The sequence below is a fragment of the Vanessa tameamea genome, chromosome 18 (assembly GCF_037043105.1).
Source record: "Vanessa tameamea isolate UH-Manoa-2023 chromosome 18, ilVanTame1 primary haplotype, whole genome shotgun sequence".
NCBI lineage: Eukaryota > Metazoa > Arthropoda > Insecta > Lepidoptera > Nymphalidae > Vanessa > Vanessa tameamea.
The window spans coordinates 6,971,244-6,996,967 of NC_087326.1; the positions used below are offsets into that span (position 1 = coordinate 6,971,244).

The following is a 25,724-nucleotide window of genomic DNA, read 5'->3' on the forward strand; positions in this document are numbered from 1 at the left end:
CTTGTATATGGTTCATAAATAAGAAACTAAAGTTACCATTTCTAGATTGAAATAAATTAAAATATTTAAGAAGTAAGAAGAAGATAGTTTCGCTGTGAAACTTACATATGTTATGTATGTCAATGTTAAGATAATTTTTGTCGGGTTTGTTCTGTTTGTCCTCAAAGATTTTAGTTGCGTCAGTTTATATCAGATGTTATAACGACGCAGATTCAGGATATTAAAAAACATGTTTAGGAAAATGACATTGTCCACCGATGTTTTGGCACTTAAATCCTGGAGCCGGAGGACAAGCTATTGCTTAGTGAAGTGAGGAATAGGCATAGTAATATATTTCTTTTAAATTGGCGTGTCTATCTATTCCTCCTCATCGCAGCTTAGCGCAGCCGCAAGTGACAAGTTTTAGGATTGTAGTGTTACAGAAAGCATGTTCTTCAATAGAACCGATCAACCCGTTTACAATCTATGTGGAGTATGTTGCAGATAGTAAAAGTAATGCTGACCGGGTCATTACTATTTTTACATTTTCGCTTTGTTGCGTTTGCAAAAGAACACCAACAACAGCTTGAAGTATAAAGTTCAAAATGCATGAAGATTTTCCACTAGAGATCACTAACCTAAACCTCAAAATTAGACCGAATAAGGATATGGTGATGTATCATCCAGAGTTATTGTCTTAGTCAATCACTGATAGAATGTTCAGAGACAGGCGTTCATTTTCGAAGAGGAGGGTGAGAGTGTCTCATCTTATTGACAATGCAATCCGCCAGCAAAATGCAGGATTGCTGAATGGTACTACTGAACGAATTAATTCCATCAAAATGGATCTGGAATTACAAAACTGCGTGGGTTTCCTCCCTCCCTGCGGCTGTATCATACCTGTATCTAGGTATGATACTTACTTTGGGAGTAAGAGTTGTGGACAATCAGTATGCGTTTGGTTTCTATTTGATAGAGTTTAGAATATGCATATATATTTTTTATTTCTAGGCAGTATCACAATTGTAATTTCCGAGTTACAATTTTAATTGCATTCTTTGGGTTTCTCTTTTGTTGTTTACCTTGTATAATCATAGTATCATAGTCGTAGTAGGATTCTCGATTGTATTTTACATTATGGATGGATCGCCATTACAAAATTGAAGTCCAGAATTTCCTTGGTAATCGTTCTCGTCCTTTTTAGTAGTTTCTCCGCCTCGTCGACACTGTTGTTGGTGAAGTTCTTCGTGAGACGCATTATTGAAACTGTATGGGATACGTTGTAACGCGATTGTTGCTTTTTCAACACAAATTTTGTAACCTGTGCCGCATTTATTTGAGGGTTTTGGATCCTTGATCTTTGCGTTACCCTTGGTCTTACAGAGTTTATTTCTCTGCCTATGTTTATGTTAATTACAGGGTCTTAGGCTGGGTCTGGGGGATCGCAACATCGTTGTACAGAGAGATGCACTTTACTGGATGAGTATATGGCTCCATAGATCTCACTAACGGTGTATGCCTTATGCGTAATTTATCTGTATGTTTGCCAGCCACCATGTATAAAAATTAAATTATACACATACATATGTATATATTTCTTTTGCTTCCTTTAATATAGTATATACGGATAAAAGTTAGTCGATTGAAAGTTAAGAAGTGTCTATATTACAATTCTATTAGCGGACAATTTTTTTGATTATTCTACGAAAACGTAGAATAATTGACGTGGGGTTAATTAAAGGTTTTTTAAATAAAAGATTACAACTAAAATGGACAATTGATTTTAAATAATGATTGTGATGATGAACACTTTTATAAGTAACAAACACGAAAGTTTTCTTATTATGAACATAATTTGGATTGTGATATGTCAAATAATGAATATTTATTGGGGGCGAAGGCTTGAAAATAATTGTCTAATTTGAGAATTTTTTGCTCCTTTAAGACGATTTGAGACGATTTGAAACGATTTGAGATGTAATTTGATCAATTATTTCGCTTCCAAATAAGGCGTAATCTTACAAAAAGCATTGGGAGGTATTCAAAGCGAACATAAGCTGATTATAATGACGTGAAATTCAATAAATATTTTGCTTTTTAACGTAATAAAACGGTTAGTAATAACGGTTTATTTTTATTTATCAGATACTAACTGCTCTCGTGATTTTGCTCACCTAGGTGCTTATGGTGAGCTCAGAATTATTTTTAATAGCCGTGCTATGGCTTTTGATCTTTAGAGAGCGATAAGCCATCAAAGTATTTGTAAAATAAATTGTTCGTATTTAATAATAATAACTATATAATTTCGAGGTCGGTAAACTTACTGAGTTTCTTGTCAGTTCTTCTTGGTAGAATCTACATTCCATATAAACAGTAATTACGATTTATACATTCTTGTAACAACTTCCATTTAAAAAAAATGGAGTTGACCTTGACGTAGCTCCAGCCCTTCCACGCATAAAAAAAGGCTTGTCCAGTTTGACGGCCTTTTCGAAAACTTTAGTTGTATAGTTTTAATGCTATTGATATGCAACACTTTATCTCCCTCGCCTTGTATATTTCAAAATCTAAAAATCCTTTTTAAAGTATAACAAGGTGAGCAGCATGGCTTATAGAAGAGAAGACTCATTTTACCTCGTATTTTTGTCTAATTAGGACCAGGAGCGGCGCCAGCTCGCAGTCCACTTCACTTTGCGCTAACAATCGTTCGAGCTGCCTTTAATGCCAATTACCTGCGCTATATTGTTCTCAGCGTCAAGTATCACTTAGGGTTGCTACTTCACCGAAATTTCGTGCTGCCATTTTCATAAATTTTAAGTGTTACTTTTTTTTTCTAGTTTAATTATGTAAAATAAATATATATCAATAATATATTTGGGACATATGGCCTTGAAATATTGTGTTATTATATATTTACGTAGATTCATAGTCAGGGGGCATCCCTATTTGTTCTTAGAATTTCGTTACGTGAAGAGGGATTCACTCTGTTCATTTTATGGGAAAACCCCCTCGTGAATTAATCTCTATTGAGAGTTTAAGCTGCTAGCACCTTACAATTTGTATTATGCTGTATAAAAATTTGATTTAAAAAATCTAAGTATTTTTAAGTATTAAAATATAGCCCATTATTATTTTAGAGAAATTAAACTTTAGCAGTGACTCAATTTCATATTACTTAAACTAAACAGCCATAATAAACAAGATCTATCTAAAATTAAATTAAATTGGAACCCGGAGAAGTCACGATGTGTCTGTTTATTTGTGTTACCAGAACGATTTTATGTTTGTGATATGTATTACTAATAAATTATTCTACGGATATATTGTAAATTTTTTAAATTTTAATATTTGCCTCTGATACCGATGCTTTATAATAATATGACTCTAGGAAGCAGTAAATTGTAGAAAGTACGGAACGAAACGAGGCCGGGAAAGCGACGGCGAAATTAATTTCGCATGATGAATGATGAATGATGATGATGCAATTTACAATTTCCACTGAAAATATTAGCTTATCTGCACCGGAAAAATGGGCGGAAGGTGGATCGCGTGAACATTTTTAGTACGATTGTCGTGCCATCTTTATTAGAAAATGTGTACATTTCATAAATTTAAATAATATACTAATAACTTTCGTTTATGAAATTTCAGAATAATGTTTCAACCAACAAACTAAATATAACCTTGGAAAAAGCTTTGCAAAATAGTGGTATAAAGTTTCTATTGCTCGAATTAATAACAATAAATTCTATACATTTTCTCTTATACTTTTGAAAAGTATCATAGACTGGAATTTATATAATTTAATCAATAGCTGCATATTGTAGAACATCACGGTCTCTTTTTATTTAGATAACAAAAGGTTTTGCAGTACGAGAAGGTATAACAAGAGCGGACATTGTATTGGGATTATCTCACCTAAAGTTACGTCCACGTACTTCGACGAGCTGAAAGCAAATGGGGACAGCTAACGAAAATACGATAAAACCTTTATCTTATTACCAATGTACTATTTTAAAAACTCTTTTTCCCGTGAATTACCAAATCCAGCTTCGAAATCCTGTTTCGATGTTCACAGTATGCGACAGGTATAAAGAAAAGTTCGTAATGTGCGTTTTTTAAGGAGTTTGGGTAACACTTTAATAATGTTAAAGCAAGTTAGGTTTATCCGTGCCGACGTTCGTTTTCACAGCGAATAAACAGTATATTTTTAAAGGTTTCCGTTGTCGGCTCGTAAAGAATGATCCGACGTCTCGGGCGACACCATTACTTCTCGTGTCGCATGAAAAATTCATACAGATGCCGTTTGATCGCGTTAACGCGTCGCATCGTCGCGCGCGCACTCCTGGGGACCCTAAGAATGGCTTATAGCGTACCCACCTTTATGTTCCGCCCATAAACTTGTTTTTAAATTTGATTTACATATTTTTAAGAACATGCATTCACTGCATATTCTTAATTCTTTTCGTATACTTAAATTTAATATTTGAAATATATACTTTGAATAGTAATTCGTAATGCTATAGTTAAACATATAAACATAATCAGCCTGTAAATTTCCCACTGCTGGGCTAAGGCCTCCTCTCCCGTTGAGGAGAAGGTATGGAGCATATTCCACCACGCTGCTCCAATGCGCGTTGGTGGAATACATATGTGGCAGAATTTTGTTGAAATTAGACACATGCAGGTTTCCTCACGATGTTTTCCTTCACCGCCGAGCACGAGATGAATTATAAACACAAATTAAGCACATGAAAATTCAGTGATGCCTGCCTGGGTTTGAACCCGAAATCATCGGTTAAGATGCACGCGTTCTAACCACTGGGCCATCTCGGCTCTCATGCTATAGTTATTTAATTATATTTATTAATACGTTTCGTTATCGGTTGCCTATTTTAACTGTGATACAATAATTTATGAATAGGAATGTAACAAATAATTATTATAATGTACTTGTTCCAGTGGATCTGCTGCAAATGTTGGAATTCAACGTGACCGTGTCGTTCCCAGCGGCGCCACTACTCACCGTTATTTTAGCTCTAGTTGGTAAGTGCATATTTGTCATTTAGCATTTATAACGGTAACAAATACAGTTTATACAAAACAAGACATATTTTAAAATATTTTTCTCTCAAGAAACATTTCCTAACGAACGATACAGAGTCAACAAATTACTAGTTCGCGTAATAATTGCTGCGATTCTAACCGCAACGCGCGACAAGCAGACTTGCCTTGCAAATGAAGTCGCATATTTAGCGCGTCAAGGGAGCTTTTATGGTTGCAAGACGTTTGACACTCTGAAATTCTCGCACGTTTGCACTTAAAATCTACACTTACTATTTTATCAAGGAATTGTGCATTTGATATTGAAAGAGAATAAAATCACTCTAAGTTATTATGAATTATAGATTTTTTAGGAGATTCTAATAAAGTTCTTCATATTTTATTTTTTAGGGAATATTGTATGATGCACTAATACAAGCTTTTGACAAATACGATTAGGGCAGTTGAGATACTCAGCATTGTCCTGAAAGATCGTATTTGTAAATGCTTAAAGTAATTATCGTGTTGTGGTTTTAAAGCTCCTAAAATTTGTTAAGATGTTTGCTAATTAATCTTTAAATATTATCTGAGAACAATACCATTCCTCGTTACTTAAATTACTTCATATAACTTGCAAGTAACTGGTCCCACCTCGGGCGCCACCTGGACGTTCGCATGTAATGGCTGTTTCTATTGAGGATCTTCTTATATAATAATGATTTCATGTATGTAGCATCTTCATTGTAACGTTAGTAGGTCGGTCGATTCAACAAGTAAGTCGGGTGCGGCGCCTGTTGCGCGGTAGGGCGGGGCGCCTGTTGCGCCTTACAGACGCCAGCCGCCCACCCGCCTAGCTTGTGATCATGTCCTAATACTTTTGACCCATTTTAACCAAATAACGATATCTGATATTACATCTTGTTCTGCGAACCGTATTGTCGGTTACGTCTTACCGATGAGAGCTAGGTATGAATGTGCGTGTTTACTCATAAATAGTTAACAAGAATAGGTGATAATGCCTAAGGGTTAGTAGAAATGTTTCATAAGTACTGTTAGGTCCTCGTGGGAACTAAATCAGAAGCACAGTTTAATCCTCAATTTCTGACAAATTTTCGTCAGGGTGAAATCTTCTTTGAATGTCTTTCAGTTGTTGTTTTTTAAGACATTATGAAATTCTTCTAGGATTGGGAATAAGTACATGAAATATTTCGAACAGACAAAAATGTCACTGTAAATTACTGTTTTTCTCTTAATGAAAGTAACGTATGAAAAGTAGCTTTGTACTTTTGAGAAGAATTTTATTTTTAAATAGAATCATATCAGGCCAATGGCCGATGAACCACCGTGCTTGAATAAGTTTCAAGCTTTATCCGCAAGAGGAGAGGAGGCCTTTGCCCCGCAGTAGAACATTGAAAGGGTATTGCTTTAAATTACAAACAAGACAATAACAATATACAGTAACATTATACTAAACTAAATACTGTTAAGGAGGTATTATATATGCGGTCATCACAAAAATATATTAATTCGACGGAACATTCAAATTAAAAAAGTAATTTGTAACCGCCTGATCAGAATTCATGAAGATCATAAATCTTATCAAAAATATTTCATATTTATATTAGATCATTACACGATATGGATTCTAATTTCAATATAATCGTTTTGCTTTGAATTATAAAATTATAATTTGAATCATTCGTGGGTTTCATTCAACATATTCATTGGGGCTCGGCGTAGAATGATTTCCAACCATCTTTATATTCAGACAGTAGCTAAGGAAGTGACTTAAGTCATTTCTTTATCAGTCATCATTCGAAGTCATCCCAACTTATCAATAAATAAAGTCACTAAAAACGAAGATCCTAAAACTGTATTTATTTTAAAGAATTTTATTTACTAAAATAAATCTGAGTCCATGAAATTAGTGGAGTTCACCAATACGTTGTACAAATCACAGTTCGGCAGACTCAATTATTGTTACGAGGTAGCTTAGAAATTCTAATCTTGAAGTTGGTGTGTGCGACCGTCGCCCGCATTGCATATCGTCTGATTAATATCGCCCCTAGCTGTGTCGTCGTACGGTATCTGACAACTTTCGAATACAACCACATATGAATTGGAATACATTTTGCGTTGGATTCCAATACATTTCTTGATTAAAAAACGGATTTTTGTTAGAAATTCGAAATATTTTATCATTATTGATATAAATAATATTAGGTACCAAAATAATATTAGTATCAGGTATAGATGTCTACAATCAAAGAAAATATTTCAGTGTAAACAAAAATTACATTTATAACATAAATATACATAATAGATAATACGCATTAAGAGGAAGTATAATAATAAAGACAAAAAAACAACAGCAAAAAAGCGTTTTATAAATATTTTCCCTTTAAGAAAATTCGAGGTAAAATTACATTTCAAATTTTCAATCTACTTTCGAAGATGCTATCTCGAGTCTCAGCCTGTCACTCATTCAAGAACTCTGAAAAATGTCGACCGAAGAGATTACTTTCAATCCGTTCCCAGCAGCCAGCGAAGTTCGGCATATTTAATAACTTCTATTATCTACTCCACTGTCCTCGAGAACTCGAAGACATTCAATTACCCCAGCTCAGATTAAAATTTTTAGTCGCTTATTCCGTACGAGTTCTTTTCTATGTGAAATTTCATAAAGAATTTATTCATAGTTGGAATTTCAGCGGAGTCAATACGGATTACAAGTAAAACAAACTGGAACTTCTGCGATTCAGCGAAAATTTTATAAAGCAGAGAGTCGATGCAGCGTGGGGCCTATTTCAGGCGCTCACGTGTTTTTGTTTGCTCGCACATAGCATCACGTGACGCGCGAGCACGTACGCTGGACTTACTCTGAATACTAATAGATAGAGAACGGCCGCATCGCGGGTCGCGTCCGAAAATTGGATTCGCGTCGCATACACTGCACAGTACTAGCGTTGAACTGTCCGAAACAATACCCAATCAGACGGAGTGCATCCGCTTAAATACGACGCTATGTGATGAATAGACGGACATAATTCGAATTATTGTCTCTCCTTTTTCAACAATTTCGATGTTTGCCAAATAAAGATTCCCTTGACACTAATGTATAAATATTTTAGTTTTGTAATGAAAATGTAAATTCGAGGCGTATGTCGAAACATAATCCGTCGAATTTATAATCCCGGTGCAGATGAGTGAGACATGAACCAATAGCGCTCGATCTGCATAAAGCAATCTGTTTTAGTCAATATTCAGACCAAGCTGATATAACTTGTTTGGTATTTTCTATACTTGACCATTATCTTTTATATTTATGCGTTTGATGTGTATAAAGTATTAATTTATTGTTTGCCTTGAGTAATCCATTAAAATGTATGTATTTAATAGCAAGATTTTATATAGAATTTCGGAGGGTCGGTAAATTTTAATAAAAACACGTAAAACGTTTTCTTTAGCTCAAAACTTTTAAATAAATGGACGACATGGGCTTCAATATCGATGTGATTGGTTATTAATTTGCAAATTGTCTGTAGTCTCTCGTATCGCAGCGAAGCTCTTAAGCCTAGGTAAAGCGGAGTACGGACGACAATGGAGGCGGCCGGTGTGGATTACAGTTCCCCCTTAGGTGTTCTGCCTCTACAAATGGGGATTTAATTTGCCGTATCCGTAAATACAATAGGCGAAAATTTGTGCTTCCACCTCCTGTCCGCTCGAACGAAGAAGGGGTCAGGCTAAATAACAAGAGTTTCGGTGGAGTGAATATTCCGGATGTTGTGAAATATTATGAATCTACAATATGTTTGTTGAGTGCTTTACTAATTGCATGTCCGGAACATTTGAATGACATGAAAATTTCAAGAGCTCTGCTAGTCTGCACCTCTCTTTTGTTCCTTTGCCTAGTTTGTGGTAATTTATTTTGTAATATTATCGACTTAAATATTTATTTTCCTAACTTGAAAATTATATAAAATCCCAATAAACATAAAATATAAAACGTTAATTAAAAATATAAAGACAAAGAATACGATAGTTCGTAATGACAGCATGCTTCGTGCGTCCTAAGTCGGGTCAACCGCGGCTAATTATGTGACTAAACATTTACCTATCCGTGACGGTTACGTGAAACAATAGATAGATGATAGTGGCATGACGGTGCGACCGCGAGACGCCGATGACGTCGCATTAAAATGAAATCCATACGGGTATGATTGATGAGCGCGCAAACACCGCCGCGCCCGCCCGACCCATTCAATTTACTGTCACACGTTCCTATGTGCACTTTTATAAGGCGTTTTGAGTTTTTTCGACTCTAGTTACCTCCGTTACGTAAAGGTTAATTAAAATTTTATCTCTTATTCAGTAGTAGGAAATGTCGAACTCCAGATTTATCTTGGTCAAGGAAATATACCTCTAGCGTTGACCCATTGCTGATTTTCATTACATGATTTAGGAAAAATATTTTCTTAACCGTAGAATATGAAATATATTACAGACACAAATTAAGCAGATGCCTATTCCTCATTGAATACTTAATTTGGTGGTACAGTTTCCGAGTGACTTTTCCGTTGCCGTTGAAAAATTGAAAATGTGATTTTTTATGTAATTATTTTCTTACTTGTTTTGTTAAGAAGAAATTTGAATACATAAAATTTAAATTACATTCTATATTCCTGGGAATCGTTAAAAATCGGTTATTTTATAGTGTATCAAGAAATAGATGGTATAGGTTAAAGGATGTCTAATAATAAAAGCTGCAGGTTGTACAGGATGCGACCTACAGTCAGGCTCTCGGCACTGCGGTGAGGAAATCAAGCAGAGTGGTTTTTTATTGCATTTAGCGATGTTAGACTGTTAAAATGTCGTTTGAGGTGCCGCCTGATATCCTGCATTGCTGGTTATGTCGTAGGAACACGTGGGTGTTATTAGTTTCGTAACTATTATTGTTATCCGCTTAAATGTATACACCTGTTCGTTGGCTTACTGAATTAGTAGCGGTTGCTTTAAGATCGTCTTTTTGTTCAATGTGTTAAAATAATATAATACTAATTATTTAAATATATTATATTAATTCGGATGATGATTTTTTCTATTTATTTTAAAGGCACTATAAGGCGTAAAATAGTGTGCTTCTTACAAACATCCCGCCAACCGTAGAACCAAAAATGATGTATATGAATATGAATTTACACTGAATTACGTATCCTTGACGAAATGAATTATGCGTAATGCAATAATGAAAATATTAGTGAGCAAATGTTTAATATAACTATGTGCGGTTATTTGACTTGATTATAGTAACAGTATTGCCCTAAAGTAAGATGTCGTAACATAACAATGAAATTATAGTAATAATCGGTATAATTTAGTTGTAATTTTTCTGAACCGTGCATTATAATGATTATTGTGCACCTATTAGAAATGATGTCTAAGGATTCTACATCACATAAAATCACATATAAACATTCCACAGAAGTTTCGAATCCAAAAATAATCCTGTTTCATCCATTGCTTACGTCAGATGATTTAATTGATCTTAATTCAGTTTTAAATGAGTTATATTTTAATTTTAAGTGCATTTTATGTATGAAATAATCCAATTACTCAAAAATCGCTACTGGAAGTTTAATAAATAGACTTTACTTGAATAATATGTTATAAGGCTTATCGAAAATCGAGAGAGTTTTTGTATATCTATGAAAAAAAAATACAATTAAAAATCTGAACCGTGAAGTTGGGACTGGTCGGCTAGTACATGCAATGGAATCAAAACAAATGATTTATAATATACGTGCACTGAATAATGGAGGATTAAAAAGGATTTATGCAATGATACGGTCTGCTATTACGGCTCACGTTACCGTTGAACTGGACGTATGTAGATGATATTTTACAAATAATAATTCATTAGTATTTTGTGAGGGTATTTGATGTATAACAAAAGTTGATTTCAAAAATAATAATTGAGGAAACAATTATTGTAATAAATTGAATTGATTTATGGCTGTATTTTAATTCGTAAAAAGTATTATTATTGATTAACTTATAAATAGTTTGTTAAATTATGATTTAATAGAGGCTACTTGAAAAAAGTATGTTGGTTGGTTAACAGAATTTCAACCGACATATGATGTAGGTTTATTTAAAAAAAATCCTTTACCTAAAACATTACGATTATTTACACAAGCTAAGCACATGAAAACTCATGGACGCTTGCCCGAGTTCGAACATTTATTTGGACCTACAAGTAAATGTTCGAACCCGGGCAAGCACCAACGCATCACATATTCTACTGCGCAACAATAATAATAAATATTGCAGTGTTTTTGTTTGAAGGCTGAGTGAGCCAGTGTAACACTTGTAAGTTTCTCTTTCAGTGTAAGTTCTTCTCAGGTCAGGGTGTTTCCTTTTCCGAACCGGTGGTACTTCTATATTGAAAAAAGGAATTTGTGTTTGAGTAACTACAAACACAACAGACATAACACCTTAGATAATGAAACGGATGGTTAATATTTCTTACAGCGGCAATGTCTAGTCTACCACCTACAACCAAGTGGCATATTTGGCTGCCGTCTACCTATAATTATATTAAATAAAATCCTCAATCTTCGATTTATATTCGCTGACTGACTGATTTTCTCGTCTGACTTTCTTAAATTGATCGAACTATATTTTGGACAATTTTCGATAATATTTAATTCCGACATCCCGACGGACCATTTATGTATACGGTACATATTTTAAACTTATATTATTTTTAAACTACTGAACTTCAAAATATTAAATCAAAATATGTCATTAAAATGTTTAATGTGTAAAGTGATATTCTTAAGCTTATTATATGTTACGGCGAGTTTGTAATAAGAGTTAGTTGGAAAGACTCACCGGTCTAAGTTTCGCGAAGTTCGGCACGTTTGCTTGATTCTTCTATCTCCGATACTCGGCAGTTGCCGATGATAGTTTTATTATTTACGTACGGACTTGTACAACCAAGTTTGCAGGCGATGCATTTTATTTTGTGTTATTCTAAAGGTATTTTAAAATTGAAACTAAAGAAATAAATAATGTTTTTGCAGTGAAGTTCAAATTTTGCTTGTTGATTTTGTTAAATGAATGTTCAAAACTCTATATCGTCACCCAGATTACAAGTCAGTTATATCTAAAAATAGTTTACAACAAAGTCGCTCTCCCCGTCTGTCTCCTCTTACTTCTTCTTAACCACTTAACGGATACGGTTTCTACAAATAGAGATGAAGTTTTATGTATAATATATTTAATTTATTATAATTTGTGAATATTTTGTCCAAAATGACTGGTCAATGACGGCGTTTCATCCAAAAAACAAAAATAACCTCAAACTTACCGCTTGGCATCTTTACCTGAAGAGTCAAATGATTTTAAAAAATGTTTTTTTCAATATTCTTAATTTATCTGCAAACATGTCGATTAATGTCTTCATAAGAGTTAATACTCTGGAGTCTGCCTAGTCTCGTTTTAGTTTTCGTACGCTAAACTTTAGGCGTATAGCTAAACTTTAGGCGGTACATCAGAACAATGTATCTACTAGAGAATTTTAGGTCTTAAAAGGCCAACAGAAAAGTCCGCGGTTGCATGTGTCTATCTGCTCAGGTATACTTCTGATAACATTTTTTTTTAATTACAGTTTAGAAAAATACTATTGGTTGTAAATGCAAATCCTTATTCAGATAAATATCTTAGTTGATTTTTTTTAAATAATAATTATTTATTAATACATTATATCATTGGAATGAATATTTTAGAAGACCATATGAACTAACGTTAAAAAATATTTATACTTACTGAATATTCAATGCTAAGCGCGTATTAATTCTCAATATATCTATTAATAATTTTAATGATCAGCCCTGCGAAGCAATGGCGGATCGCTAGTTATGTATCGTTAACATTATTCGATTGATTTTATTCCGTATCCATACACTTTAAAGCCGTTTGTTTTGGATCTTCTGGCTACATGAGATACCGTCGGCAAAGTAGAATAAGATCGATATTTAAATTCCAATGTAATATTATAAAGTAAGACTATATTTTGTTTTATAAATACAGACTAGAGGTAGACTGGTTCATGGGTTACCTGATGGTAAGTGGTACTGGTAACTACCGCCTATAGAAATTGGCACTGAAATATCAATAATCCCTTACAACGCCAATGCGCTACCAACCTAGATAACTAAGATGTTATATCCCTTATGCCTGTTATTCTATTGCTGTCTATATTACACTGGCTCACTCACCCTTCAAACTGGAAGATGATGCTGTTTGGCGAAAGAATTTCTGATGAGTGGGTGGTACCTACGAAGTCGAGCTTACACGAAACCCTGCTACTGAATTCTATTGTAAAAATATTTTTCATTTAAAGATATGAGTTTTCTATTACCAAGTTAACAGCAACATTCGGCAACCATTTTGGGTAATCTTTGAAATCACATAAATTTTCTATAGCAAGAAGGCAGACGAGCCAATTTATTAGGCTTGGCAGTTATAGTAAGGCATAGCATAAGGCAAGCATAGATTATTTACTTAATAGACATGGAAGCAGTTCTTCCATCGTCAAAGCTCCGTCAAATATGGGATTAACAGATGGCGGACAATCAACCTTCAAACCGCAATACAAACCTAAGACTGTTTTACACTTCCATAATGTATAACTCGAAAAACGATAGAGTAATTTCAATTTGATATCAAGTTTAGTAAATCTCATATCTCCGTCAATACTTAGCTCATTTGTTATTAATCCTAGCGGATAGAAACCGCCAGACGCCGCGTTATCTGAGATCAAAGTTGAAACTTTGCCCGTACGTTCTTTCGCTGCGTTTAATTGAGAAAACTTCATTTTTAGACGGAATAACTTTTAAGGGATTACTTTTTGTGATAGTCTTTATTTATATGACAAATTCTATCGCGAATTATTACGTATATACTGCTTATATGTTTGTAAAATGTAATTGTATAAAAATGATAAATATTTTCCAAAATATATATAACGTTTATAAATTTTGGGACCATACATTTGTCTACATTTGATTTAATAATGACTTAAATTCAATATTGTAGATATATAACTAATTAGATTCTTAAAGATTCATGAGTTTGTTACTCGTTCTTTAAAATGGATGTGGGTAATACTACGCTCGTGTCTTGAAGTGTTTGATGTAGATAATTGCATTTGCAAATTTTTATTAATTTAAAACTATTTGTTTTTTTTATATTATTGAACAGCAAAAAAAAACTTAATGAATGAAATGTCCAATTAAAGCGATTTTTAATAATATGGACCTGTTTCAATTACTTGTATCTTTATTAACATACTAATTACAGGAACAAAAACTGTAATATAAAGCGTGTTTCCGATTAAACAGTGCGCCGGCGAGGCAATAACCGGCGCTTTATGATAAAGTTAATTAGATAGAACATTCGTTCCCCCGAGCCACTGTACAGATGAGATGCGCCGTCTCTTGAAAACGGAAAAGAAAATAAAGGGAAACAGAAAAAAAACCCCGCCCTCTCCGCTTCCACACCTCGGGTACCCGACGTCGGAAGCATGCAACAAGTTCAGCCGAGTTGTGCAACCGCGGAAAGTGGAATGTTACGAGTTTTGGTGGTTATATCACGTTACAAGCTTTAAGGCGATGAACTTATCTCGTCGTTTCTATGCGTTTATTTTTAGTTCATCAACTTTATAATTGTCTTGTTGAATATCAAATTTCATAAATATGTAAAATTTATATAGTTAAGTTTCGGATTGACAATTTAACGAGTCTTTTATAACTTTAAGCATAAATAAGATTTTATTTTACATATATTGTTCATATATATCTTTGCAACATTTAGACATTAATATTAGACGCTGTCACAGAACATATTAATTATCCATCTTGAACAGTAATACCTACACAATTTTTAAATCTATCAATAAGAATAGTACCCCTACGAAGTATCCGACACAAATAGGGTTACGGAGGTTAAAGGGCACTATCCCTGTGTTGAAACTGGTAATCTGCTTAATATATTTATATGTCAGAGTTAGTCTGAGGTTTTCGTTACGTGTTATAATGTAAGGGTTTTAAATATATAGTCACTTTTTTGTAGGAAAACTTAACTTAATTTTTTTTCTTTTCTTTGGAGATAAAACAAACAATTCTATTTATTGCCAATTCCAAACGTTAAACGAAATATATGTATATATATAAAACTTTACTATATCATTCTAAAACAACACTACAGAATTGATCTTACTTTTTCTTTCTATTTTATGTCCTCAACGGTTTGCAAACCATCTTGATCTCGTGAACTAACAATAGTATAATAATAAAAATGCCGAAATGAGAAGTAAAAATTTTTAGATCGTAAGTAACTCTGATGATTCGCATCATGAGTCGTGTAAATCCCTATAAGGTTATCCCTAAGAGATAGACATATATCATCTCAGACTCTTTTGTAGACCTTTTTAAGGTGTACAATACTGTAATACATTATTTTGATCTATGTTGTAGATTTCAGCGAGCTTTTACAATGTAAGCACAAAAACATGTGTTTATTTACGACATCACATTAGAAACCTCTAAAATTATCAGTGTTGCATTACAAATGGGTATTGAGTAGCAAGTCTAATATCAAAAACATCAAATACTTTATTTCTTGAAAGTAATCGAGAGAGTACTTGAAAAATAAATAACTCGTATTTAATTACTAAAGATTTTAAGATACATACCAAGATTACCAAGGTTTCGTAAATGAGTGTGTGTAATGACCGCGACACACGTAAACGTTGGTGAGAATATTTCAAAGTTACCGAAAAGCGCATCCAAAGCGACCGCCCGAGGCTGCAATTAGTTCGTGATCGACCGGATCAAGTCAAACAATGAACGTCAATGTCTACGTCTGTTCTCTCGCTAGTGTGTATTTTGAATTTAGATCATTCAATCTTATTCAATCGAGTATTCAAGGTTTGTAAATTTTCCATACAGTAAGTCAAGCCGAAGTGAGTCAGTATCTTTATTCAATATATCATTGCACTTGCTTATTTTTTCATGCAAACCTGTCACCGGTTCGGTAAGAAATACAGGACCAGAGAGCGGGCGAAATCTGCCTTTTTTTACTTGGTTATCAGCTTGGGAAACGATCATGAATAAATTCGTTACTTTTGTAATAATTTTTTCTAAGTCTATTTAACTTTAGCATTGAAAATTTCTTATCTGTTTCCTAGGATTCTGTTGTAAGCCTACCTAGCCTAGCTTTATCTCACAAGCCTCGTATTTAGTCGTAGATAACAAGCATTAATGGTATGTTCTTGTGTTATTAGTCGTTACATTTTGTAGAATATATTCTTTGATTTTTTTACAACCATGCTTTACATTACATCATCTTAAAAACACGTTTGACCAGCAATAAACTTTTTAACAATTATTTCGAATTTTGATGTTTTTTTAATCATATAGGTTTAGTTTATATTTTAACGACGGCTACGAACAGTTTACTGCATGCCGTTGAAGCGTAGCTGTGTCGCGTTGCAAGTATGTGTAAAACGAAGCGTTACATCGCCCTAGGGGCTCAATTACTTCAAAGCCCACTAAGTTGGTTTCGTAAGCAATAATGAATTTAGTTTCAAATTGCCCTCATCCGTTGCCGCTTGTAAACGATGCCTTGGATAGAATTATGTCACTTATGCTATAATCACGTATCTTTGACATCTTAGTTTCCTTTTATAACGAGCGTTTTAATAATACAGTTATGGTATTGATATTATATTCAACTAGCTCTTGTCCGCCGCTTCCTTCTTTAAGTAAACGATAAATGGTTGTCTGGGAGTCTGTGATTTTCAAAGAAGCATGATAAATCATTATGGTTCGAAAAAAAGTACAATATTACGGTGTTTTCTTATTTTAATAATCATCAGTCGACTTTGAGTGAATGTCTGTAGATTGAGTCTCTATATTTCAAAGTGGTTGGTATAAAATGTATTTTATTTATGTCTTCCGATTAACCATGCGGACCTCAAATGCCGCGGTCATCCATGCCGTTGGATATAATTATTGATGAAAATGATCAAGCGTACAAATAGTTTGTTTAGTGTAATACACACATGTACGTGCGCTTTACGTAGGTAATTTAAAGGAATAGTAATAAAGTCATATCTACTTATTATGTTCCAAAAAATACTGAATAATATAAAAATCAAGCAGACTTTAAAAATATAACAATTGAGGTTTAATTATTTTATATTATGGTTCATACACGTATAGTTATAAATTCCGTCTTACTGAAAACACGGTAGCCAAAATGCATTACTTCCCTACAAACGCCGTGTTATTCTACCAGTACTCGGGAAAATGAAGCATAATGTCGCCCTGGAGGCCCAATTACATCAAAGCCGACGTAAGTGGGTTTCGTAAGCATTGATGAATTTAGTTGCAAATTGTCTACATCCGAGGCGGACGGAAGCGACCGGTGTCTGTCTCACAACTTTTGATTGTATCATGTCACTCATGTTAGCGGTTAGTGTGAAATATTTTACTTTTGAATAAGTAAGGGAACATTAAACGTTTCGATATATTTTTGATTTCGATTAAATATTGGAATAAATATAATTATATCCTTGAAGGGATATTATTCATCAAACATATTTAAAAAAAAAAAAAAATTGTGATCAAATAGAATTAAACACATTTAAAATTTAAATCGTGACCTCAATTAAATATTGGTTTGGCAATGTCTTCATGGCTTTGCCTACGAAAATGTATATGTAAATTTATAAGCCTCGATATGCTAAAATGCAATCGTAAAAATATTTAAAATTAACAAAATCATATCTATCCTACTTTATAAATTTCATATTACTGTGTAGGTTTGATTAGATTGCACGTTTTCCGCCAGTCAGTCAAGGAACAATTTGTCATATATATTCAAGGGAATTAATCGTGTTGTGTGGAAATTTGTTTTTTATCGGTATACTTTGATAGAACGGCATGTCGTAGTTTTAAATCGAATCCTGCAATATTGCTTGCGCTCTCGTCCCTGGCGATTTTCTAGTTGTTTTTCATTTTGAAATGCGTACACTACGTTACGATTCTTTTATGAAGCCAATTTCAAATATACCGCCTAACTCCCTCGTGATATGAGTCCAACAATCCACATTAAATATTATTTCGATCGTAATAAAGTATACGTTGCGTATATTTAATAATTATTTAATGAGATCGAAGTCGATAATGAGTTCACGCTTAAGTATTTGGTTATGTTACTAATATATATCTGTATATACATATAGATATAGATATGTTTCTTAATATTCATTTGCTTATTATTCATTATTGTAAAATGTAACGTTTTAAGAAAGGAAAGTTTGATATTATAGCAGATATAATTTAATATTTTATAATAATAATATTGAAACTATTAAAAAAATCGGTCGGAAAAAAAACATGTTGAAGTTTATACACGATAAACTTTACATGATATAATTCCGAGTATATAATCAGATTAATTGTGTTTAATGATCAATATGGCTCCCTTCTATTGGTTGTTATTACAACCTTTTAATTAAGATGCAATGTTCATTGGTTCTCTTAGGTAAAATCTTACAAGCTGAATTATTCTACTGAGTTGAAATATTACACGTTGGCTTATGATAATACATTTTTTTGGTACGCAAGACCTGAATTTACACTCATTATACGCTTCATACTAAGGAATTTCTCAACGGTCAACAGCATAGACAAAAAAGTTTGTAAATAAAAATGTATTTTCATTGTTACTTTATAAAACTTCTTCTTTCATATTTTTGTTATTTACTTTTTAGTAGTTCTTCAATCAGTCTAAATTGAAGTGTTCGTTCTGATCGTACGTAGAGATGTATTATAGGTGCATCTCATAAACCTAACCGTAATATCAGATGAAATACGAATTTTCGCCTCCGATATTCCGTATCGCTGAAATGTTTTCGTTTCGATATGAGTGTTTCTGTGCATTTGTCGTGTATCTGTTTCCACGTCGGATGCTGTTCAATTGCACGTAAGAATGTGCTCACATGAATGGACTTTACACTGTATTTTGTATATATTTAATATACTTACTTTTTAAAACGATTGACGTACTTGTATACGTTCTATTTGAAGTGTTTGCCGTTTAATTTTACTCATCAAAAACTATGACCGAATGAAAATCATTATATTATAGTATTAAAATATTATTTGTGCAAAAAAAAAAAATTGACATTTAAATACCAGTATGTTCTTCGTATTAATGAAACTATATTTATTTTTATATCATTGATTTAATAGGGCTGTTTTTCAAAAATACAGCAAATTAATGCACTGGTTTTAAAAATGTTATAAACGTAACATACAAAATTATTTGTAAAAGTATAAAACAGCAGAACATTTTAAAAGCGAATTATAAGTTATATCGTCGCTGGAACGGCGGCGGCAGCGTTGAAAGTGTGAGGATATTGAATTATTGGTGGATTTTGCATTTTTCCGGGAGAGAGGCAAAAAGGCGTGCCGGCGCCCAGCGGACACTGAATCAATTACGTTACGGGTGACGTGGCGGCGAACCGTAATTCGATCCGTCGGCATTTGTTGATTTGACCGCCGGCCACATCTAGCTAGCTAGACCGACCGATACACTGATCCATTTTCACCATTAGCAGTTTGTTAAACCGCTGCCCTAATTAAACTACGGCCCGCACTCGCCTTGATCACGAGGGACTGGACTCGCCCGACACGTACGCTTCATTAATGGCACGATGAACCGACGGTATCGCCGATATACCTAAGTATTATACCATTGTGTACCGATGACAGTAATCTCCTCAACGCTGTCGGCAGCGAGAGTCAGGCAACAGATTTTAGGTGAGTGGTAAAGCGGATTATCGAAATTAACCTCTTCAACGGCTCTAATGATTGACTCTTCTTCCACTCGAGTGCTAGGGGTTCTCTCGTAAGACGCTACGTAACGTTTTGGGCCAATAATCCTTATTATAATATCGCTACATTTTACCTTCGATGAGTATTGGAAAATGTTTAGGTAGCAAATTAATGAATTAATATTATTACTCGGGTACTTAGATGTTTTAAGTTTTATATTATGCGTAATGAACCGTGTCGATATTGCTTCTTTGTTTAATTAGGCATCAATGTTTGTGTACTGTTTTAAAATTTTTAAGAATTACAATATTCTTACATACTTATAAGTCGTTATTAAAACGAACAGTAGCGTAAAATATTGTGATAGAGTTTTTACTAATAGATTACATACTATCCCATGCGTTTATGGTAAATATTTTAAAATTATAATACGTCTTTTAGGGTCATTATAACCATCTGTGTATGATAACGATGTCGAGTATCGGAACAATAAGTCTGTATTAGATTGGCAAAGACCGTCGTCGTGAGCTAATCTGGCTAAGGCGAGGGACACAATAGGCTTTATTAACATGCATGCTCGTTCGATACAAATTGACGACGGTTCGATGTACTTGCGGTTGCACTAAGAACAGGTATCTTACTACCTATGGAATAAAGGTTATCTTGCTCTACGAACGAATACCGTCGGAGACGGGTATAACGAATGTGTGTCGTTGTCCCGTCCCCGAAACGAGGTTCAGAGGGAGTAATCTCACTGAACGAGAAAGTTTTTACTATACATTTGATAGTTGGCGGTTGATACTTCAGTCGTATTATCACTTTAGTTTATCATATTTTCTTTAGAGAATAAGTTTTATTTTAGATAAAAACTATTTTTTATTTCCAAGCATTGCATGATTTTTTTTATATTGTACTAAGACATCGGCATTAATAAATTGATTCGATGAAAGATTTTTTGATGATTATTAATAAATTAATAAGATTTTTTTATGTTTTGTTTTTTTCTGAGAAAAAAGTAACATTGTTATCTTTATTTTGTTTTGATGATTCATATTTGTATGAATATGACGAACAAACAACAGTGAGTTTCAGGGAGACCGGGATATAATTAATATATTATATTCGAATTTTAACCGCATTTTTTCAACATTTCACCTGACAAATCGAAACAGTCGACCCCGGTCGTGATCACGCGCTGTCTAATATTCGGACTGCTGATTAAAATCTGAGTACAATGCAAGAAATAGAGAACATATCTACATCGTTAAAGTTTTTATAGTGAGTTTAGATGAGAGGAAATTAAAAAACTTAAAGACAATTCATCCGTTTCTGACTTTTGTTCTCAGCAGCAGGAAATGCACATTTACTTCAATTTATCTGCAGTTAACATCTTAATAATTGGTTTATTTATATAATATGAATTTAATTAGTAAAGTACGGACCTGCTTTACAAAAATGTTTTTAATATTTTTATTACTAGATGGTGGATACGTCAAAAGCTAATCAAGGTCAAAGGTCAACATTCGTCTAACTATCTGTACTAACAGGTCACGCCAAGGTTTAATTTTATGGACACCAAGTCTTTGAATCACTCCCTTAGGATTTGGATCATTAAGTGGGTAAATGGTTAATGAAAATAGAATGAGCACTAAACATCGGAGTGGAATTTAGCCAGTCACCTAGCCGTCGTTAAATGTTGTTATCGTTGCGATTAAGTAACAAAACAAGTCAGCTGAGGCGGGCGGGTGACGCGGGGAGGGGCGCGTCGCGAATAATAATCTCAGTTTACGACGGGAGGCGAGTGAATCAATAAAAACACTAATAATGCACAGGCGTAATCCGGCTCCTGCAACGCGATTACAGACCCTAACGAGCTCGTAAAGGCGGATCACCAATGCACGGCTTAGCGCCGAAACTTAATCGCCGCGGGATAGAAAGCGATTGCCAATACGGAACCATCGATATGTGTCGCAAGCTTAATTACGTAATTATGTGTTATTCTAAAGACAAACTAAATGTTAATACAGAACAAAATAAATATCTTTGTCACTGAAAATCAATCTATTTCATACATTTATAAACATTTTCAAGTGGGAGTTATTAAGTTGGCGGAGATGGAGATAAAAGGAATTTAATAATACATAATAATTTTTTCGTAGCGAATGTGACTTCATGAGGATTATATCTTAAAAGCCTTTCAATTAACTTATATACCTCCATAAAGAAATATTTTGTCTTTGTCAGAAAAATAAGTCAAACCTACGTCCTTATGGAGTCTGCCCACTACACTTCTTCATACTTGTTAAGAACGTGACACAAAAAAATATTATTTGTATTGAGAAGTAGTGTACTAAAAAAATTCGTGCATCGCAGTCTATTGTGTTGGTTGGTGGCGGAACGGTTTAGTGGACATAGTTTCATAGTTCTCAATACAATTCATATTTTTTTACAACTGACAGAACGATAACTATGCGGATATGATCCACAGATGATCATCGTTCGCCTGCCCTTATCCCAATTTTATTTGGGGTCAGAGCAGCATGTCTTCTTCCATACTTCTCTGACTGACGTCATCTCTCAAGTAACATTCTTTCTAACCATATCGTCTTTCACACAATCTATCCATCGTTTCATTGGTTGTCCCCTACCTCTATATCCATCCACATTCATGCTCAAGACCTTCCTCACAACATGGTCTTCATTCCTCCGCATAACATCCGCATACCATGACAGCTGGTTTCCTTATCCTATTTCAAACGAAAAATAATGACCATAGATTTACATATTCTATGCGGTTTGCTTATAGCTTATTTTGATTATGCACTAGACTATGCATTACGGATAGTTCTTGATTAATATAAACCTAATATAATACAATATAATACAATACAACTGTCTTTTGTTTCACAACTTCTTTGTTATTGTTGTTATTATCAGATGATATCGTATCAGTTTAATGTCAAAATTGTTTATTTTGTTTGACTCCCCTCGTGTTTGGAATAGACTACACGTGGGCTACGTCATGCACCATCAAAGCAGCGACTCTAGTTTACGGGATCATTGTCACAAATAAGGATTATTTTTATTAATGAGCTTCCCTTTCTTTCTTCTTAGTTTCTTTTATTTGTATCAGAATATCATTAACAAGTGTTCACTTAAAGCGATTTTATTTTCTTATAAGTCCCATAGGATTATTGCGATGAATCATCAAGATTGTACATAGTATATGCATAGGCTTATGGACTCAAGTTCACAATTATAAGCCCAGGTTTCATCGCTAGTAATAAGACTCGATACACTATCCGCATGTTCAACCCACACGTACGTACAGATCACGTGCTATTTTCTGAGTAAAATCTGTAAATAGTACAGGCACAGGTACTTTTCAAATGAAAAGTAAAGTTTTGATTGATCGTTCATTAAGATTAAGATTTCTATGTTAGTTAATCAAACTATTTAGTAAATGAATTAATACTAAAAAAGAACATTAAAAGAGCCATGTCTCACTCCTGTCTTATCCTAAGAACCCTAAAACGGCACTGGCACCATTATTCTCAATTTGCGCCAAGTTCAAGGAAGCGCGGACGACAGACACGGCGGGTGTCCCCCTTGATTAAAACCTGGGAAGAAGCGACAATTTGTGTGCTATCTTACACCTCCGGCTATACGTGGATTGCTCTTGAGCTGTTATCAAGTACAATCGACTTTCATATGTTTTTATTTGGCTTGTTCTCTTGTATCTATAGTTCAATATAAACAATTATTATATATACATATTTATCTGTTTTGATTCTGTGCGCTGTTCTTATTATATTGTATATAGTAATGCTCTTATACTTATACATAAATTGAATTAAAATAAATTCGAGTTTTTTTTTCTAAATATTTCTTTCATATGCAATACATCAATACATTCGTCACGTCTTAAGATATCTTCATTATTTGTTAAAATAAAGGGAAATATGACAACATATATGCAAAGAAGTATTCACATTCGCGGTTCAATCAGTTACAGCTAAAAAGTCACGGCTGTTACCAATTCAGCGGAGCATGCGACGTAATCCGTAGCGAAGCGAGTAAACAAATTACCGGGCGGGTCGAGACGGGGCCGGCCGACGTGCCGGCGTCCGCTATTAATTTTAATTCCGGCACAAGACGTAGATCGCCGGAGATGGGTGAGAAGCACGCGCGAAACACTACAGATGCAAAATTATTGAATGAATGAATACAATAATAGACAATAATATTACTTCCTTCGAATACTGTATCTAGTCTGTCTAAAATAAAAACATTCAGACGACTCGCAGTAAATACAATGTGTGTTTTATAAGTATGATAAATGAAGTACAAAAAATGTAGTAGTTTACTTATTGTTTTCTAAAAAATTCATATGAATTAATTAGATTATAACTATAAAATTATTGCTAATGTATTTAACATTCTAATAAATTATAATATTATATAATACAATCCTTCTCATTGGTATTTTGCAAATGTTTCTTAACTGAATAATATGCCCGTCGTGGTTGATATCACATATTCGAGAATATAATTGATTCGAAGTTAGGATTAATTGTGCCATCATAGTTGAGGGCGACACGCTGAATCGTCTACAGCGTTAGGTTGGATGTCGGCGCGTGTCGTCGAGCTCGTGACTATTCCTAACGTGTTTATTGTATCAGTGCTGGGCCTCATCAAAATGCAAATAAGGCTCTGCCGCGGCGCCGGACAGTTGTCCGTGTTATATTGAGTTATGTTCCCGCTCCGGACCAATTGTCTGAGGGTTGTATGTGAAATTCATACGGGATTTATTGCCGTACATCGAAATTTTATTATGAACTTGTGTCACAAATGTAATAATTCAGGTAGAATGATGGCAAATGTCAAACATTAATTTCATTTTATTAAAGCAACCTTCTGTATTCCTGCTAGATTCAATCATACTTAACTTACAGTGTTACGAGAGGAGAGTACCATATCGCAAAAAGCGTATAATTTTAATTTCGATTTGCAGACGGTTCGGATCGGTTCTTTTAATAAATAATTATTGTTATGTTATTTTGCATTTAGATTGATTAAAGATATTATTTTTTGCTAAAGTTAGTGGTATAAAGAATATCGTGTATGATGTGTTTCTCACCAAATTCTTATTTTCTTTACTTCTCGCCCGAGGTACTAGATTTTTAATTCAAACGAAAATTTCCTGAAATTCTCGAGTTAACGCAACATCTTTAACTCCTACGCCCCGTATAACTTATTGGTTCTATTTTTATTACAAAAGATTACAGCTTATTAAAATAATATAGATAACGAATGAGGTTTTGTTATTAATAAAATCGTTAAGTTTCCACCATTTTTATTACGTAAGCTCAGCTACCCACTACGCATTATCTAGATATCTTAGAAGATCCGTTTTTTTCATTATAATGAGTTTCATATTTCCGCTAAAATTATGTAGAGTTACGCTAGTCCGTTCAATTATATTATTACTAGATTAAGTAAAAAAATGAGTACGTAAGAATGTATGCTTAGGAGTCGAGGTGGTGTTCCACAGCATGTCGGGTGCTTAATAAGCTCCTAGCGGTGCTCGGATTTCGGTCGTTAGGGCGTAATTGTCGACACCTAATTAGTCCTACTCTCCGACACCAACCGTCTCCTGTGACTATCACACATGACCCGCGATATTTAATGCTGAGCTATAATATGCGGTTGCGCTTACTTGGACCTGCTTCAGTGTGATGAAGCTTCTTTAAAGTTGGTGTGTGCCTTTTCATCAATGAGGATTTGGAC

At 34.0% G+C, this 25,724-nt stretch overlaps 1 protein-coding gene across 2 annotated transcripts in view; it reads left to right on the plus strand.

Annotated features, from left to right (window-relative positions):
- The window catches only part of LOC113397153 (membralin), a 102,324-nt gene that overhangs the window by 21,536 nt on the left and 55,064 nt on the right, over positions 1 to 25,724 (plus strand). For both annotated transcript variants that reach the window (XM_026635375.2, XM_026635383.2), the window contains exon 8: positions 4,942 to 5,025. In XM_026635375.2, the coding sequence (XP_026491160.1) occupies positions 4,942 to 5,025 (84 nt within the window). The remainder of the gene's footprint in view (positions 1 to 4,941; positions 5,026 to 25,724) is intronic.